Here is a 20297-nt window from a genome sequence, read left to right as displayed (position 1 = left end):
ATGCGCTAGATCCTCCGTCGCGACGGCAACGGAGTACCAAGCACAGCTGCTTGAATTCTTCGATATACCATGCTTGAACTGAATAACATTAAATTTAAAAATCTACCATGGAGTTAAATTAGCTGCCGTTGAATCGAGACCCCGGTGGTTATAAATTTACTAGAAACAAACGAACCGCTTTTCAGAACTTCCAGAGAATTTAACGCGACAAGTTGAGACTTTCAATGGGGAAAGGGTAACGGTTATATAAATTCGCATCGCAATATCGGGAACAGGTGCATAAATTCGATGAAAGGCTTAAATGTTTCTTTCAACAGGGCTCGAGAACGCTTGACACTGATCCAAACGAAGAGTTACGAATCTTGTTAACGAGGAGCAGCTCCTTTTGTTAATTAACTTACGACAAAAGATACACGAGTCGCCGGTGAACGAAACTCTTGGCTCGATGAAATCTGTTAATAAGATAAAATCGAGATTACGTGAAAATAAAAGGGTAGAGATAAGTAGAAACATTCGGAATAACGTTCGTATCAGCTCGTAACGATCGACAGTTCGAGGAAACGTCGATAAATTGCTCGCTGATTATCAAAGCGGATACGAAACTAAAGGAAACACTGTTTGCAACAGTTTCTCTTCCCTATCTAACCGTCGGCTATTAACATTTGCTAAATTGCTGAAGATAAAGCTAAAGCCGAGTCGATAATGCCTACTTTCGTCCCAGCTTTTCGCGTGATTCCTCGATTTTATTGAACCGGCGATCGATAAAAGACAATGATTAATGATGACCCAATATCCTACCACCCCCGCCGAATACTACGTTATGTAACGATCCTAAAATTGGAACCATTTTTATATTCGACGTTAATCACCGTTATACGAGACACTCGCCGTTTCCAGGTTATTAATTTCGCATTGAAAAATTAATTAATAGGTCTTCGAAACGAACTTGGGATATGCCTTTTTTTTCTGCTACGAATGACGGATTCGGATCAATCGTGACCCAGATAACGATGCCTCGATTAAACTTAAGCACTCAAATTTTATCATCGATCCGAGTATTTGATGGTTGAATGATGAACTTTTCATTGAGAAATCAGTGACATGGGTCCTAATTTTAATTAAGTTCCCTCAACTTCCAGTCTCACAAATTTAATCAAGGTACATAGGATGTTAATCGTGATTTCCTTTAAACGAGAGTTCGGAATTTGCGAAGGAATGCGATCCACTTGTTCGATTTGAGAATAGTAATACAGTTTGATTTTGCTCCATGGCAGGAGGTACTCAAACTTCTCGTATAACTATCAAACTCCGTCCAACATCCACGTTAAACTAATTTACCGCATTCGAGGCTTTGAATCCTTGCTGCAACACCTATACGCATACCTCGGTGTCTTTGTTATCTATTCCTTGATATTCGATATTTGAATATGAACGATGCAATTTGAGAAAAGAGTTGGTGCAACGTTGTTTTGACTACGGTGCATCGTTCTGATTGAATTGATACGATATTTAAAAATTTGTTTTTTTCAATAAAACATTGCTGTTATTATTTTTCTGAAAAATTGAGGAAACGAGAGATACTATCGGTAATAAATGATTTTCATTTGAATCACAATCGAGAAACCTATTTCGACAGAGAACTGGTGCAACAAAGTGCATCCATTATTGAAAATTAATCGGAACTGAACACAATGGTTACAAGAACTTCATAAAGTTTACCACGATCAAAGGATCGATAGCGAACCACGCCTATTCCATGGGTACACAATAGGAAGGTCATGGTTTATCCCAACAATGCTAATTAACAAATTAGAACTCTCATGACCCTTATTACTTGTATCATTCGACATAATTACATAGTAACCAGTTTTACAATTTAATTAAAGAATTATTATCGTATAGATTAAAATCACAAAGAAATTTCTAAATTACCAATGATAAACAAAAATAAATGCAATTTACCATATTACAATCGTGAATGTAAATTTCATTAATTATACAACGATTGTATGCTGCGTTCGTTATTTCATGTACTCGGAACTCATTTAGAAAGTTCCGAATTCCGTGCTATAAATAAAACTGCAAGAAAGGATTTTTTAATTACAAAGAAGATCGATGGATGAAACTATCTGGGCAACCTTGAGTTTCACGCCCTGTTCTCCCCTTTTCTTCTCTGTTTGACTTTGTTTTTTAAGTGCTCTCGAGGGATTTGCGGTTGTACCTGGTGGAAGGTAATCTTAAACCCTAGGACTTTCCTAATCTAGTAAATCTCTCGGCCCCGGCACGGCGATATCGCGATACACGGAGTTAAAATGAATCCGTCGCGACGGGATGAAAGCGGCGAGGAAAACGTTTGTCCGGCTAAATGAAAGAATATGATGAAATAAAGGACGAGAGCAACAAATGAGAGCAAAGAACATTTACAACACAGACGACGCGACAACGAATTTACAATTCTAAATTATAAAGTATAGTCCACTTGGAGCAATCGTCTCAAACAGCTCAATGAATTTATCAAATGTTTTCTGTCGGCAACTTGCAAATTACCTCCAAAGAAAAATAGAAGAAACCTCGTGTACACCCACAGTAGGTTGATAAATATTACAGAATCATAATTTAAGAACTTTTCTGTACAGAAGAACCGCAGAAAAACGCGTTATTGATCTGAGGTTCGCGTAGAAACCCCCTATTGAAACAGAAAAAAAAAACGAATCCTGATCAATAGTTTGAAAAACAACCCCTTGTTACGGTGTACTGTTTCATACTGTTCCATTTTTTATTCACCTAACTGTGCGTTTAAATTTACCGACCCACTTTCAGTAATCTCCGACATACATAACTTCCTGGTCCACCCGGTGTACTCGTTAAATGAAAAACGAGAGCAAGAGAGCGTGCGAAGAAAACGTAACGAGACCGAATCAGAATATTTCATCTCGTCGCGACGCTTTTCGTTCGCTACAACAGCAACGTTACGTATGTACACGCAGCGGAGGAGAAAAAATTTCCATAGAATTCCTGTAAAACAAACAAGCGCGACGGTAAATGTCGCTTCTAAAACAGGGATACAACATTTTCAGGAACGAGTCGGTTGAAAAAATATTCCTGTCTCGTTAAAAATACACTAGTCGCTTACTTTGGGAAAATAGTGATGTAAGGGAAGAAGGAATTCACGAAATCTCTTCGTTGGGAATAAAAATGCGCGAACCGAATCGTTTTCTCTTCCTACACCGAACATATTTTTCTATCGATCCGTTAATGCCTGGTATTTTTTGCGTATTTAATAGTTTATCGCGTGCTCGTTCGACATTTCGAGTTACAGTTTAGAGGAGGGACGTTAATATTTCAACGCGGAGGACAATAAAGAGCTTGGTATTACGGTTTAATCGCCGGTAAAAAGCAGACGCGATAAATCGACGATCAAAAGGTGCCTAACAACGTGATTCATTTCGAATCGAAAGACGAGTTATTAAATGCAACGGCAAATACAGGAAACGATCGTAACAGTTAATAATTTTATAAATCGTGAAACTATGGATCTTCTCAGTTTATCTCGACGGTGTTGGTTTTGTTAATGCCAGAAGTTTGATCTCGTAAGACGTGGAATCGAAGTTCTTAATTTAATTGCCTCTCGAGGATGAAATTCATAAAAAGTTCGAAGCAAAATACAGCTTTTCGAGAAGTTCAGGCAACATTCGTCACGATGACGTTACTCGGCATCCCTTTCGGAGGAAACAAGGATTAAGGGTGAGCGACTGGCGTAAACAGAGGCTGATTTACGAGGATCTGTTTGCCACTGTCCTGTTGACCATGCGCGCAAGCTTTCCGTCTTCGGAACATCCATTTCACGAGTAAACAATTAGAAACGGGGACACTAGATACGCTGACCCTCCGCTAGCCTAATCAATTCTCGTATTGGAATTAAGAATTGCAAATTCGATGGAAAACGAACGGGGAAATTGGGATTTCGTCGAGGAGAAAAGCAAATTGTAGTCTGTAACGATTACCGGAATGATCTATCCAGGGGATCCGTAGCGAATGGAAGCGGAAACGGAACGTGGAACTCGAGACGTTCGACTTGTCAGGAACTCGAGAGATCACGGAAATTAGTCGACCTAGATGGTAATTCCTGTATGGAATCGAATTTGCGTGGAGATTAATAAAGACCAGATCTAATTACCTTCAACTGTGAGAGTAATGAAATTGAAAGTATTTCCTTTCGACAATTTATCTCTTGAATTTTCAATTAACCCTTTCGCTGCCATGGGAATTTTCGAACTTGCACCAGTGGCCCACAATACAATCTTGCCAATCGCACATTTTTCTTACTGGTCACCGGTACCATGGCTCAAATGAAAAGAAAAGCTCCGGTCCCATGGGACCACCGTGGCAGCGAAAGGATTAAGTATCTAAACAAAGGAATTTCTATGAAAATTGATGTTGAATCCCCGAATGAATTATACCAAAGTCCAAAGCAAATATGAACATAATAATAATGTAACCTGGTTCGCGCATTTCCAATTGTGATCGATCGAGTTACACAGCGTGCAGCACGAATGTCTGATTGTTTAAGTAATCGAATTATTGCAGGAGAATCGCATCCGATCGATGGGGAATCATTTAGGGAATTTCGCATACCAGTCGACGTCCTAGCAGGGGATTACAACTATTCAGGACGAGTGTTCAGGACCCAGGCCTCGTCTGGATAGAAATTAACGGAATCCGAGGGAGGAGAGAAGACCGCCGACCGCAGAAGGCAGCATACATGTTGTAACATTCCGTACGGAGTGACAGACATTGGCTTAACCCCTGAGAAATTTCGTTGCCTCCGAGGACGTGACGAAAATTGAAAGTAACAATCGTCTTTTGGAAATACAGGGAAACATCCGGTCTCGTTTCCCTCTGTATTATTCGGTCAGTGTCTTAGGAGGGTCGTGTTGATTTCTTTGACATTATTTCACCAGTGTCTCTGATTTTGATCGACACCGTCTCTGATTCTGATTCGACTGAAATTTATTCCTATTTCGAGTGATAAAAATCATTGATTTTCACGCCTTTCATCATCCATGATTTTAATCGCGCTGATGCATAATTTAAGTCTGAAATTCACTCGGCGCAAGGAACGGAATTAGATCGTAATATTTCCATTTAAGCACTTTCAACGAGTTCGTTAATAAGAATTTTAATCGAAGGAGCCTCAAGTACGAGGCACGTGCTAATTAATTATTAATCAGTTGAGGTCGCCATAACGACGCGCACACGCTCTATCCATAATTTACAGGCCCTACCGAAAGCAATGACCTCGCGTTATTCGTATCAATCTGTCATTAACAAGATCATCTTATAAACAATAAAAAAGAAAGAAATCCTGGATTGAGAAAATAAACTGATTATATAGTGGGTGATCAAATTATTAGAGCCGCTCGCATAAATTGATGATTTCACATAAATATCACTAATTCTTAAATGAAAACCGAGTTAAACAGAGTTTTTGTTATTTTTTTATGATGTATTCATACTTGTAAAATTATGATACACAGTTGAGAAAAGTGAAAATTCTTGACTGACCTAGAAATTCTTTGGACCTCAACCCCATTGAAAATTTGTGGAAATATTTATTATTAGTAATAAATGTCAATTGATTGAACATTTGATAAAAGTATGGGCTAGAAATAAAGCAATCAAAATGAATTGAGGCAATTGAGATAAATATAATCTTTTAGATATACTTATTTATTTTTATAAATATTTTTTGTATATTAATAGTGGGGAATTATCGATTAAAAGTTACACAATATAAAAACCTTAAAATTGTAGCTCTATTTCTGCTCAAATACGAAAAACCCATTTTTCATACCATGGCTCTAATAATTTGATCACCCACCGTAATTTACAAAATTTCGAAACCTTCATCCTATGCATATTATTTAACTAAATGTAACTAATACGCTTTTATATGTTCTGTCTTTATCAAGGAAAATACGTAGATGCATAAATGTAAATTTCATTGCCGCACAACGTAAATTAAAGTAACTACCGGTTTTGTGCCCGTAGCTGGAGGGAAACGAAATTTCCATTGAAAAAGCCACGTACACATATAGTTGACTCTAGTAAAGATATCATTTGCATGATAACTACCTGGCTGGTAACAAGCGATACTCAAAGTGCGACAAACAATATGACGGAAATTACCGCTTCAATATACTCAGGTCAGAAAATCATCAGATAAATTAACATGTTATTCAATGAGAGGATAAAACTGAATGTAGTCTAACAACTTTGGCCGTAATGACATAGGAATTATTTCTATAATAAAAGAAATGGAGAATTTTATTTCGACTATAATAGACGAGTGACCGAAATACTTCCGGTTTTCAAGCGTCACCCATTTGGTCCTTCCATCAACATTCTATAAATCAAATCTGCTTACAGCCCGCTGGTAAAAGCGTTTCACTGACGTACGAAAAACAACGAGTCAATGACTAAAGACAACCGTCGTGCGTCAATGCTAAAAATTGCAGCAGAGGAACTTTGCTCGCTTCGATTCATCGATCATAAACGATTCTTTAATTCTCTTTCCACAACCTACTTCGAGTATCTAACATTTTTCTAATGGACAACTTTGTGAATTTTTAATTTCATTTCTTGGTAGCATAAGAATTTGGAAAAATAAAAATTCTTAATTGAAAAGTGTGAAAAGAAAGTATGTTGTTTCAAGGAAATGATTAGTTACAGCGATAAGAAATTGATAGATAGTCATTAAATTGATAGGAATGATCGCGAATGTCCAATATGTGAAACATCACAGACGATTTCATTCGGTCAGCTTCGCTCCTTTTTATTTCTACCTAGATAGTCCATAAACTTTTATGGGACCAAGTTGCACAGTCACGAAAACCGTGTAACAACGAGGGTGGAAGTGAACGGCTTTATATTTCAGAATTTTATATGACCGTAGAACGAAAACTAATAACAAAGAGGCTGTCGGTATGAATCAACCGCCTGCTTTACTACTTTCAGTAGTAAAACTCAACGTATAAAGGAAAAATCGTCCTCGCTCTAAAAAACCACAGTTTCATATTTTCCTTTCTTTTTTTATAGAACTGATGAAAATAATGCGACAACGTATATACTGTGCTCTTCATCTTTTACTTAGTGTATGAAAAAAAAATTTTTAATTAAATAAATTCTAATTAAAAGAGATTTTCTCATAGTCAAAGAAAAATACCAACAAATTTTATTCATATTTTTCTTTCTTTTTTATAGAACTGGTAAAAATAAAGCGAGAATGTACATAATATGTTCTTCATCTCTTATTAAGTGTATGAGAAAAAATTTTTAATTAAATAAATTCTAATCAAGAGAAATTTTTTCAATGACAAAGAAAAATACCAACAAATTTTATTCATATTTTCCTTTCTTTTTTATAGAACCGGTGAAAATAAAGGGACAACATTTAATTTTTAATTAAATAAATTCTAATTAAAAGAGATTTTCTCAAAGGCAAAGGCAAATATGAATTTTTGTTCGAATCTCTATTTTTCAGACCAAGTCTGAAAACTTAGAAAGAAAGCTAAAATCTTTTGGATACAAGGAATATTTATGGGAACATGTTTATCTGGTATCAGTGGTACAAATAAATGATAAAAGGAATCGTGTCGCAAACGTTTCGCTTGCACAATCGTTCTCGTTTTTATTGCCTCTGGATCGAAGCCAATGTCGCAAACCGGATACGCTTCGAACGACTAATCCAAAACTTTCGCACTATCCCTATGTGTGCGATGGATGTGTATCGAGCGGGCAAACAAATTTGCGAGCCCGTGACGCGTCGTCAATGAAAAATTGCCATCGTGACTTTCCAACTAGTTTATCCTGTCTCTGGCCCCTTTGACGTAGCCTTTGCTTTATCTCGTTCGCTTGTCAACCTCCAGACTCTATTCCTGGAACATTCAACCGAACCCTCGACTAGGCAACGCTCAACGAGCCTCGTTCGAATTATCGATTACGATATTTGATATTGCTCCTTGCGGCAAGGGACAGCCAACTTTCAGGAGCAAAGGATGAGCACGAAAAAATAATGAAATCTCCTTTCCGGATAGACAAGCTGAATGGTCTTGGTTTTTGAAGAAAGGTATCGATCGACAGGATGAAAGAAATGGTGTCAATTACTAATTGCAAGAAAATCAGAAAACAATGGACTGAAGGGAAATCGATTCGCATCCAAAACGAAACTATCCTCGTGGTTTTCGGATTCCTGTTCTACATTCGCTATGCTCGAAAATAGAATCGGAAAGCTTCTAAATTAATCCAATTTACCAACAAAGGAACCATTGAATTTAGCATGGCTCGCTTTATCCTGCTCCCTCGTTTGTTTTCTTAATTTTTAACATAATCTTTACCTTTATCGTGATTTCCAGGAACAGAAATACAGGTAAAAAGCATTCGGATACGTTCCTTTCCTAAACGCTGAAAACTAGAGAACCCTTTTACATTTTTACAACAGTCAAATCCACTTCGAAAGCCATTTAGAAAGCTTTGGGTACGGAGGACAAGCCGCTTTGCTCGTCCCCCAACAAAATTCAAGAGAGATCACTGTGTTTCCCAAACACACCGTACGAGGCTTTCAAAGGGAATCCGATCGAGGGTCTCTCAATAAAAATTGATTGCAACCAATGGGAAAACGAAGCGACGGATGTACCTTGAAATCCTTCCACAGAGGATACCGTAATCCGAAATAAAATCCATCGTTGAACAGCAACGATCAACTATTTTGTTTCTTCAAAAAAAAAAATATGTTTAATCCTTCCTCTGCGAAGAGTTATTATATTTTGCAATTTACGAAGATCTATTTCCTCTATTTCCGATGCATTTAGATGCATCTAGAAAAAAGGCACAGCTAACGTATTCCAATACTTCGTTTGAACCGCGAAAGGAAAACACGACGAAGGAGAAACTTTCATTTCTCCGAGAATCCAAAGGAAAAGGAATTTTCACGAGAAAGCATTCGACGATCGTGTCTGGGCTTTTTACCGAAGGATTCTTTCTTCCGCCTGCGATAGCAAAGAAAAATGCGTGGACACGTTTCCCCGCGGTGTCTTCGATTCATTTTTCCAAACGCGAGGGTGCAGAGATGAAGAAAAAAGGGAATCGGCTTCGGGAAGGAGCCGCTGGCGCATCGCCAAACAGAAGGGGGCCGATGCTCATTGTTTGACAGAGGCTGTTTCATTTTCCGCTGACAGGTGGCTATTGAAAAATTTACGGCGATAGGCCGTGACACGGAAAAAGCAAAGGCTAAGAGAAACAACCTTCGAGATAATGATATATTGTGCCGCGCTAATTGAATACGACCAGACATTAGCTTAACCCACGGAGTACTGGGACGTTCGAGACCCTTTTCAGCAGAGATTATAATAATTATAAGATAATTAGTCAAATTAGCCGAGGTTAGTCGTCTACGGTTTAGAATATTAATCCTCGGATGACGGACCATGGAGAGACTCTTAATTCAATTTTCAATAAGGGTTAAAATTCTATAAAGTTTCGAATATTAAAATATTATTTACAATCTAGAAATAGTAAAATCGTTCATTCGACATTTAACACACGATTGATTCATTCAATTAGGGAAACTACTTTGCAGAGAATTCGAGTGCGCCATTAAACGAAGGAGCCACGGTACGATGGCACTTTTCCACGAAAGTGGAGAGGAGGATAAAACGAGAGCAACTATGTGGCACTCAAAGGGTTAAAACGATCGTAGAGGAGGGTTTCAAGCGTCCACGATCGAAAGGTGTTCGCGAGATCGAAGATCTCCTCGGGAAGAGGCAAAGACGTGGGAAATAACGATAAATTACGATCACAGTATCCTTGGGCAAGGATTATTGCCTGGAACAAGGATTATTGTTCTCCTTGTTTCTTTTTATCGACTAGAACTGTGTCGCGTTACGTACGAAACTCTATTTACAGAAGGAAAATCGAAGAAAACGAAGAAATGATTTGTAATTAATTAAAAATTGACGAACGAAGGTATTGTACCAATTTAAGTACCTGATAATTTCATCATTTTGACGTAATTTCAAGGTGTGTTCCATCGAAAGATTGAATATTCAATGTTCCTCGATATGCGGCTAAGTATATTTACTCTGTTAGCACGATAACGAGAAAATCAATTAACGATGCAATTACGGCGACACGTAGAACACGCCTGTATTACCAACGGCTAAGCCGGAAATTTCACGGAAAGATACAAATTCCTTCTCCCATTGGGAATATCATTCGCGTGGATAACCGTATAGTCTCGCTTACACTATTTTATACTTTGTATCTTGACTGATAACAGTGTCGTTTATTCCACGATAGCGATCAATGGTCTCGCCCGACCGTAATTACCAAAAATTTATGCTTCTAATCGGAATTTCGTTTCTTCTCTAAATCCAGCTAACTGCTGATTAATTTTCAACGTTCGTTTCAACGAAACGCTGTTATTTTCAGGATAATTATAGAACCTTTCTGTTTCCAGAAATTCACGTAGGTGTGCAAAGTTAATTAAATGATCTCGACCCACTCGTTCGAGGAGGTTAAATTTGAAATTAGCAGAAACATCGAAAAACGACTGAAGAAGATGAGATTGTTTAAATTTATAGTTACTTGCGATCTTTTCGAAGAATCCTCGAACAACCCAAGATACGGGGGGAGTCCAATTTCAAGGATTCCATTAGCTGGAACTGGAATACGATTCCAACAGACATCGAGGGCTATAAAATCGACGTTAAGCAGATTATCGCGAAGGTGCGGCAAGGAGAGCCGTGCATGCAAAGGATGCACCCGTTGAACCTCTTAACTTCATAATTAACACGTCTCGAACTGATAATAGCTAAATCCTATGCTTACCTAATCGAACGTTGCAATCCTTCGATCGACGCTTCGATGTTAAATTTTAATGTTTAAGAAATGTATAAATGAAATGCTAATGAAATTTAAATTATACTTTATATTTGAACGATAACAGCCCGAAGGGTCTAAGGGGGTTCCGTTTAAGGGACGTTTCTCGAATTAACGAGATTTGTACCATTATTGGGGACGACTGGGATGGGATTCGGTGATTGAAACGAATCGAGGAAACAGGGTGAAAAAGAAGGTGACGAAAGTATCGTGAGTCAGCTTGAAGCTCGATAAGAGCCATAAAAACGATTCCTCTTGAATGAAAAAGAATTTGAAAGAATTTTCGACTGTACTCGACGGGAGGCTACGATCTGAGATAACATCGTAATTCGACGCGTGAACGTTACCTTCGAAAATAAATTTTATTTCTCAAAGAAAATTTTTTTAAATCGAGACACACGGGGTCGTTCAATTTTCGTTCGGAGAAATTAACAAAGTGAGTTCGATAACAAAGTGAAAACCGATAAGAAGAGAAAAAGAAATAAGACGTTTCAGAGTAAAAGGCTGCGCCCTTATAAATCTTGAAAAATGGCAGCAACTATGGAACATATAAAAGTAGGCTACATGGAAAAGCAAAGGGCGCGTGTACAGCAAGACGTAGCTTGACAAATCGACCAACTTAACGAAAAAGAAAAAGAAAAAGAAAGGAAGTAAGAAAGCCAGAAGGTTTCAAGGATGATCCTGATTTACTGTTAAGAAAAGCGGTCGGAATCCCTCGCTTTTCGCTGTTTAATATCGTCAAATAAACGAAGAATACTTTATAATCCTTCGAGCCTGGGTCAATCGTGATCCAAATTTACAAAACATGTACAAAGATATTAACCTGAAGTCAGATAATAAAAGTATTTCATCATGTTTACAGGAACAGTGTCAAATTTAGTAGAAGAAAATAATATGAAATAAAAAATTGAATTAAAATCGAGTCTCTCTCCATGGTCCGTCGTTCGAAGCTTAATTGGAATTAGTGTTCAAATAAATGGAAATACAGGATGAATTCAATAAAGGGAATGGCAAACATCGATGATTTCCGTTTCCTGCCTTAAATTATCACTGATAATTCAATATTTCAATCCTGCCAGATGGTAATTGACAATTTATTAACACTGTTTCACCGATGAACAATTTTAATTGAGTAGTCACCGTACCTTTCTTTATCTCTAACGATTACAAAAAAAATATATACTGATCGAATTGAGTAACCTCCTCCTTTTCGAAGTCGGTTAAAAACGCTTTCGTGATGATCATCAGATTTCCCGTTTTATATATTAAAAGAGTAAGCTGACAAGAAAAATCTTCAGGATATCCGTGGTCTGATAAAACGCGCAGAAACTTCCGTCGGAGGGATGAAGGACTTTCTCATCAATGAACATCGGACTGACAAGGATTTATATCTCCAGGACGCTCGAATAGAAGTACCTCTGGAGTAAACAAGCGTATTTCCTCGAAATATGCGTAGGTTGAACAGAATTTCTTCTACCAGCGAGAAAAGGAACGATGCAGAAACAAAGGAGGAATAATATTTTTTTCATCGAGAACCGATAAAAATGATATCGTACACTATTTTCCACCGTTTCCACGACTACAATTTCCTTCGACTCCACGGTACGAACTATGGATCAAACTCGGCTGCAAACATATGTTACACTTCAAAACGAATCGATCGCAAGTTTCAAACATAGAACTGTTTAATCTCCGATCCGGAAACGTCCGAGAAAATCCGTTCACGACCCTTCTTGTATTTTCTCCCGGTTCCACCGTATACGAATTCCTACGTGAAACATTACACTCCTGCTGACCCACCTAGAATAGGTACGGATCACAGTTCCAACGAGAGGTATTATCATAAATCATTTTGTTCCAGGAAAGGGTGCATAACGATAGATAAGAAAAACGAAGGAATCGTGATAGAAAAATTAATTTTCCTTGAAAACAACCCTAAATATAATTTTACCTATAAGTTTCTTTAAAAACCAGGCTTATTAAAATTTCTGAAAAAGCACGATTAATCGTTGATCGGTTCGAATACAAACCATCAGTGTCGTCCGCGTGACAGACGGCAGCTGTTGTGCATTTTCCGCAAAGTTTTTCAATTCACACCAATCGTTCCCTTTTTGTCCCAGGCTCACGATCGCTCGGGGTAAACAGAAGGAAGTCGTTCAACTTCGAGACGCGTTTTACATGCGATTAGAACGAGCCGTGTTTAAACTTGTTTATATTTAATCGCGTGTCGAATCACGGTTTTCCTCTTATCTGGAGGTACGCGATAAGAGGGACGTCGCGCGTCGCGAATCAAAAGCGTCTCGCGTGGCACGCGTGTACGGTGCGCGCGTCGCGATGCTCGACCACCGACTGTCAGCTGCGTCGCGACGGAACGACGGCGCGACGCCCGAGCGGTTACGAGGACGACCGAGGACGTCGGGAACGACCCCCGACGATCGCCGCCGACGAGTTTTTCCAGCGACTTGAAAATTTACTAGATTTCTAAGCAATTCGAATGCTTCAGAAAGGGTTGCAAATTTGTAAAAATGAATATTTCGTAGAAGGAAGAGAAAATAATAAAAATTCTTCAAGATGTCTGTTACATTTTCTTTTGATTTAAAAACGTTTTGAAAAATGCAGAGCACCCTCTTCGATAAATACGCGTCGCCGAAGGGGTTCCAAGGAATATAGTACTCGCGACAGCATCGTGATAAGGTGTTTTTTAGGGAAAAACAGGGGAATCACGACGGGATGACAAATTAAAAGATTAAGAGACACGGGATGAATAGTGTGCCGCGTAGATGGAGATAGAGTCAGGGGGTATCTGATGCTCGCTAATGAACTTCAACCAGCGATAGATAAGCTGTTCAACACCGTGCTACGAATTCGCGTCGTAATTGCTCTAATTTAGATAGTAATCGAACAACAGAATACCATCTATCCAACGAGGAGAGAATCAAAGGCGAACGATTAGAAAAACCGCGTCTGACTTCTCTGATTCATTAACTGCCAGTGCTGGGGGGAAAATTTATTCACCGACAAACCTTCAGTGGAACATTGAAACGCGTTTGATGCGGATTTCAAATGTACCTATCAATTCGCACCATTGAAACTGACCGATTACGTCAGCAACAGTTCCTCGAAATTGGTCCCAGCATTGTTTAATGCATTCGCGATCACGGTTCACCGTGTTGCAATTAAATTTAGAAACGAGCAACGGAAATTACAGCCTGAACATCAGGGAGTATCTACACTAGTGGAATTAATTCTGGACACTTTTAAATTTTTACTTAAATTTCGCATATAATTTATATTTTATATTCTAATCATTGTTTTCTAATTTTAGTCGCTCATATAAAAAAATCAGTAAAAAGACCATTTACAGTCATACTTTTAATATACAATAAAAATTACAATTTCAACACATCAAAGAAGGTAGAGAAAAATTAAGATTTCGTTGGATATGCGACGTTTCGTGTTGCCAGGTGCAAAAATAAAAATAACAAAATTTAGATTTTTTTAAATTAAAATTTTCAAACATTTACAAACCAAATCATATGAAAATATTAAGTATAAAGATTATAGATTACAATGAAAATATTACGGTATCAATTTTGCATAGCAGAAATGAAATAAAGAATATTTTTATTCAAAGTGTCCAGAATTAATTCCACCATTTTTATTTCTATCGAGCTGAGATTCTTTTAGAGATTATATCATTGGTGTTATACAAATATTTAGTTTCATGTCTAACATCCTTATCCATTACCTCGGAAGATAGATCTCCGTGTTCATTATGCTGGCACCTTTCCCGAAATTCCCGGAGGAAAATCGTATCTGCGATTCAAAAGCATTCCCGCTGCTAGCGAATCAATCGTCAGAGATTTCCGAACGATTCGCGACGAAGGAGATCGAAATACCTGGCCACTCGATCGTCCGCAATGCGACAATCCGGGCTTAACCCTTTTTCTAGCGATGCACCAGTAAAACGATTACCGTGCAAAGAGAGCGCGGATACCTTGAAAGACTCTAAGCAATATTCGATCGAAACCGATTCTATTACCGTCTACTCTAATACGCTTAAGGATATATAGATTAGGGTGAAAATAAGCCGAGTCAACACGGTCGTTAGGCGTATCGCGACGGGTTTAATTATTCCTGATTCGTGGTTAGGAGCTATAAATGGTGTAACTGCGCGATCGTGCTGGAAATCGTCTGGATTTGAATAACGCGATGCCGTGGGCGAGGCAATTCGATAAGCTTTAGCGTTGTTGAATTTTAAGAGAAGCAATTATGCGGTCGAACGAGTTAATAAAATTATTCCGTGAAATATGTTTCGTCCGTTTCGTTTAAAAATAATTTGTCGTTGAACGAAAATTTCTATTTCGAGCATCCTATTTCTGGCTGTTGTTAAATAAATTCGCACGTCTCGGGAAAGGCTGGTCAAAATTCTATCAGCGTCCCGGAAAAACACCGACCGATGTCACGATAATATATTTATTCGAACGTGCCGGGAAATAGAGGCGTTTAAGAAGTTTCGTATCGATTCAACGCTCCCTTGGGGACCGCAATTTTCCGATAATCATATCGCGGTAACAATTCTATGTTACCAATAATAGCTCGCTTCAAAAAAGTTCATCGCGCTTGTTCAACGCCTAGTGTACAACTTTCCCTTCGAGGAACTGTACTTGCGTTCCAACTTTCACTCCGATAATCAATTAATAAGTTACCAGAGTAATTAAATACGTTGGTCAGAATATAGCCGTTGAAATGGATTACCTTAGATGTACTTTTCCTTAGTCTACTTTAAGTACATTACACAAAATAATTAGAAATTGTCAATTATAGTAATTATTAAAAGTTTTAAGGTAATTAAATATATTAAAATATAAAAAGATTTGCAAATAATACTATTGTTGTTAATGTGATAGGTTAAATAATTTATTTTACTATAAGTAATATATAAAGATAGGGTAAATTGATTCATTCTCATTTAGAAATTTGACCTTCTAATTGTTTTGTGCAATGTACTTCGCAATTTTATCCTTTGTTCAACTACTATGGTATTTCTTGAGTGTCAACTTACCTGTATTTTCTCCTGACAAACATTTCTTCCCTTTTCTCCTCTGCTTCATATTGCTGTCTCCCTCCTTCCTGCAGAGCAACGTCATTTCCGCCATGTTCCTTGCTATTGGGTTACTGCTATCAAGTAATAGGCAGTTTTTGATATCTGGAACAGAAAAATAAGACCGTAAACATTAATACAACATAAATTGTTTTTTTCCAATAGTGGATAATTAATTTATCAACCTAAGCGATGTATAAATTTAAATAACAATCTTTATGTAAAATGAAGTAAAATGACGAATTAGAAAGCATAAATTTCGTTATGCGTTTACTATTAAACAAAATGGTTCCCTTGTTACAGCTTAAAGTTACTTCCTATTTAAATCTAACAATTGGCTTTTGATAACAGTACGACTATCCACTCTACTTTCGATAAATATACATTATAGCATTAACGTTCATCCAGACATTAATCTTTCGTTTATTTTTAACTATAAAGTATAAGATTCCCGCGAAAACTTTATTGTATAGTAACTGAATAACCATATATAGGATGTACCAATGACGCGATACAGAATATTCTCTCTTATCAATGATTTTACTGTATTATTCTTCTTCAAGTGTAATTATTTTTACGTACCTATATATTCTCTGTTAAAATCATAATAATCGCACTCTAAATCGACACTTTTAACTATTAAAACACTGGAAAAAGAAGCTACTCGAATAAGACACAACTGCTTCGCGGAACGATTCGAACACTCTAGAAGCGCCATCTGTAATAGAGTACTACGCAAATCATTTATATGTATATAACCAAGTAACATTTAATTTCAAATAATATTAAAGAAATAATAGGAAAACACGTATTAAAATATTAGTAAAATACAAATAATACAAATACAAAAGATATATCAATATTTTGTAACGGATGTTGTATCCACGCTTTCACGGCGCCAATTTTCAAAATATCAGAATGGATAATCTTTACCTCGCAAAAATTTTTAAAAATTAAGGATTTAACGAGAATACCCTTACTATTTGTTTTAATTGGATGAAGGGCGAACAAACCAAATCAGAAATAAAGGAAGATTTTATTAGGATGTCAAATCATTAACACATATTTGGCACCCATAAACTAAACCTTTATTTCTGAAAGTTTAGGTTAGGTTAGAAAACCTCAAACATACTCGGTGAGCCTTCCAGACACTTAATGTTTCACTCGTAAATCCCTTCTAAACTTGTCCTTGCTTCTCCTTTTAACTTAAATTTGATCAACACGAGGACAAGCGAGAAATTACGTTTCCGTATCTAACCCTCTATCGAGAAATAATTTAACTAAAAGCATCAACACGTTCAATTTACTACCATGACGCGCCATCTGTAGAATTTTAGTTGCTTAATAATTATAAAATTTAATGTATTTAGAAAAATTATAAAAGAAAATCCGTATAATATTTGTTTTCATCCATAAATCAAATTATTACATGCTTATAATAAACTAGAAGAAATCATGTTTTTAGGAAGGTATACTCTGTCAGTGAAATGGCGAATTGATACGCTCGAAACTATGTATACGATGACTAAGCAAATTTTTCTTCAAAGCGTGAAAGCTAGAAGAAAATTGAGACTTTTGTGGTTATTGGGGCCCGGAACCTGATAAATTTTGTTTAGAAAACATCCATGGATGGAAAGCGGTCGATAAAAATGGTACGTTACTTCAGAGACAAAGCTGTAATCTCTATTTGCTCGACGCATCGTACACATCAACTTCACAAGATATTACGCATTGCAAATGACTTTTATACTTATTTATAAAAATACAAATTTTCTGATTCATTTGTAACACTATAGAATAATTGAACATGCGGGCCATAATTGTTTTACTGTTTTTTATTGTATAAATAAAATTCACCAACAATATTCTGACTCTTTTATACACAGGACCCTTTATCACCTGGACCCTGTTTAGATATCAGTGATGATGAACTAGTAACTATATCAGTGAGGGACTTAAACAGGCAACTAAAATTACGTGGACTGTCAAGAGAGGAAATTGTACGTATGAAGCAACGTAGACGTACTTTAAAAAACAGAGGATACGCAGCCAGTTGTCGCATTAAAAGAATTGAACAAAAAGATGAACTAGAGTCAGAAAAGACACAAGAATACCGTGATATGGAAGCTATGCAAGAAGATAATAATCGGATGAGAGAAGAAATAGAATCATGGCACTCTAAGTATCAAGCACTAAAGAAATTTGCAGCAGAAAAGAAAATTCACATTCCACCTGAACTGGAAACAATGTAAAGTATTTGTAATGTATCTACTAGAGATATGTATATTTATTAAAAGTAATAAAATAATTGGATGTCTAATAATCCAAAAGAAAAGTATATGGTGAACAAGCAGTGTTATAATCTTAAATATAGGAATGCAAATATATTTATATGACTAAGGAATAAAGTATGTGAAGTTACTGAACAAACATACATGAATGATTTTTGTTTTATGAAAATTGAATGATCTTTTGTACAATGTCCATTTATGTATTTTTTACAAATGTTCTCATTAGGATATAAAATGTTATATAAAAAATATCAAGAATTTATTTGTACTTTTATTTTAAGGTACTAAAAAATATATTTTAGTAAAAAAAATATATGAAATATATTTGTGTAGACAAACTCATATAATTTTTTGTTCAGTATATAATAAAGATATTAATCTACTAACTACATGCACATTAATTGAATTACCTAGCAACCTGTACTTCTGTTTACACGTTAAAGTCTCTGGAAATGTAAACTCTTCTGGAAAGCACATTAATCTGCATACCTCTCTGGGTGTAAAATATCGTAATTTTAATTTTTCTAAAATTTCTGCTACTTCTGATGATTGACAGTTGTATTCACGAGCTTTTAAAAATGTTTCTTTAATAACTTCTTCTGAATAAGGACAATATACAGATCCTGTACCTTCTACATAACGTCCATAGGCTTTTGTAAAACAGCAAGAACCATTACTTTGTGATGTTCTTATATCCATTAACCAGGCTCTCTTTTGTAACAACTTTTTAGAAATTATATATTCTGTACTTTCAACATTCTCCAAAATATTCTGTAATGTATAACATTTTTTATCTGTCTTAGAATTTTCTGTACAATATTTTTCCGCTAATAGATTGTGTTTACTTTTTGGTAGTACTTTTAAAACATCTTCTGGTAGATGAAAATTTGATATGAAATGATCAAAACAAAACTTATGGTCCTTTCTTTTAGCCAATAAATAATATCTGTATCTGGTATTTGGAATACCAAACTGACAAGGACTTACAATCACTTCTTTATAGTGAAACCTACAATCATTCATACATTTTAACACTGTATTTCTCATCTCTGACTTTTCAAATCCTTTTACATTTTCAAGTAATACATATTTTAGTGACTGTATTCGAGGAATAAGTTCAAGAACAGAAGACAACGAAGACGATCTGTTATCTGATATGTCTTTTTGAAGTCCTACCCTTGTGTAAGGTTGGCATGGAGGACTCATTAATATAGTATCTATACTTAAATCATTTATTTCTTGCACAACAAGCGATTGAATATTGCGATTCATAAGTAAAACATTTGGAAAATTATGTTTGTATACACTGTTTGCAATAGTATTTATATCAACTGCTGCAACAATGTTACCTTCAACCCCACTTTCTGAAAATATAAAATTTGTTCCATTTTAATTTCATTTTTTAATAAAGATACCTTTGAACCATGATACAAAGAGATCACATGATTTTAACCATGTATAGGTTAAATTATTTTCAACGATATAAAACATCATTACAACATGATCTCACCTTGAAGTGCATAATGCATACCACCAATACCGCTATATAATTCTAATACTCTCATCATTAATGATTCATCAGAGATTTCTTCAATATAAATGTCCACAAACGTATCTTATTCATTGTCAACAAAATTCTTCCATCACACTGCAGTGACCTTCTTTCATTTGTTTTAAATTTTTGTTCAGTTACTTTGTTCGAATTTAAACGAAATCAGACAATTTACAAAAGAAGTGTCTTCTTGTATTAATAACACGTTTTTCAACGTTCAAAAATCATAAATAATGACAAAATAATTGAACTAACCTAACGTGTAATTCCATAGTTCGTTTGGTAATGGAAGATAGGCCCGTTTTGCGTCGTGCTAACTTACGCATACTCGATTAACGATACTTAAGAAATTTATTTATGGTGTGATTAGAAGAATCTACGAAAAATGTAACTGTAGTCTTTCGAAGAATAC

The 20297-nt window shown here is 36.2% G+C and overlaps 3 protein-coding genes across 6 annotated transcripts in view; 1 reads left to right on the top strand and 2 right to left on the bottom strand.

Annotated features, from left to right (window-relative positions):
• Positions 1 to 16143, bottom strand: part of wake (ankyrin repeat and fibronectin type III domain containing protein wide awake) — a 74511-nt gene extending 58368 nt beyond the window's left edge. For 2 of the 3 annotated variants that reach the window (XM_034324454.2, XM_034324456.2), the window contains exon 1: positions 12969 to 13273. The gene's annotated coding sequence lies outside the window, so the exon portion shown is untranslated. Of the gene's footprint in view, positions 1 to 12968; positions 13274 to 16003 lie in introns of those variants that run through there. The other variant, XM_034324455.2, reaches the window with a different exon arrangement.
• Positions 16144 to 17553: 1410 nt separating this feature from the next.
• Positions 17554 to 18294, top strand: maf-S (MAF bZIP transcription factor K). Its single transcript, XM_034324471.2, has 2 exons — positions 17554 to 17694; positions 17929 to 18294. The coding sequence occupies exons 1-2, from the start codon at positions 17668 to 17670 to the stop codon at positions 18292 to 18294; spliced, it is 393 nt and encodes a 130-aa protein (XP_034180362.1). The 5' UTR covers positions 17554 to 17667.
• A 363-nt stretch (positions 18295 to 18657) lies between these two features.
• Mt2 (tRNA (cytosine(38)-C(5))-methyltransferase) lies at positions 18658 to 19986 on the bottom strand. 2 transcript variants are annotated; one of them, XM_076689228.1, is made up of 3 exons: positions 19844 to 19986; positions 19179 to 19697; positions 18947 to 19104 (listed from the first exon to the last, which is right to left on the bottom strand). In XM_076689228.1, exons 1-3 carry the CDS (start codon positions 19899 to 19901, stop codon positions 19085 to 19087), a joined length of 597 nt encoding a protein of 198 aa, XP_076545343.1. In that variant the 5' UTR covers positions 19902 to 19986; the 3' UTR covers positions 18947 to 19084. The 2 variants fall into 2 exon arrangements, with proteins under 2 accessions (XP_034180360.1, XP_076545343.1); XM_034324469.2 differs by having other exon boundaries at positions 18658 to 19697.
• Positions 19987 to 20297: the final 311 nt, after the last annotated feature.

Source organism: Osmia lignaria, chromosome 7 (assembly GCF_051020975.1).
Source record: "Osmia lignaria lignaria isolate PbOS001 chromosome 7, iyOsmLign1, whole genome shotgun sequence".
Taxonomy (NCBI): domain Eukaryota; kingdom Metazoa; phylum Arthropoda; class Insecta; order Hymenoptera; family Megachilidae; genus Osmia; species Osmia lignaria.
This window is presented reverse-complemented; position numbering and strand designations above follow the sequence as displayed.

Excerpts from the sequence above, each read along its gene's own strand:
- maf-S (XM_034324471.2), top strand. The coding sequence starts at position 17,668 with ATGGATGGAAAGCGGTCGATAAAAATG. Across the intron at positions 17,695-17,928 it reads GAAAGCGGTCGATAAAAATG|GACCCTTTATCACCTGGACC; the intron begins GTACGTTACTTC and ends TTTTATACACAG.
- Mt2 (XM_034324469.2), bottom strand. The coding sequence starts at position 19,901 with ATGATGAGAGTATTAGAATTATATAGCGGTATTGGTGGTATGCATTAT. Across the intron at positions 19,698-19,843 it reads TATGCATTATGCACTTCAAG|AAAGTGGGGTTGAAGGTAAC; the intron begins GTGAGATCATGT and ends TTATATTTTCAG.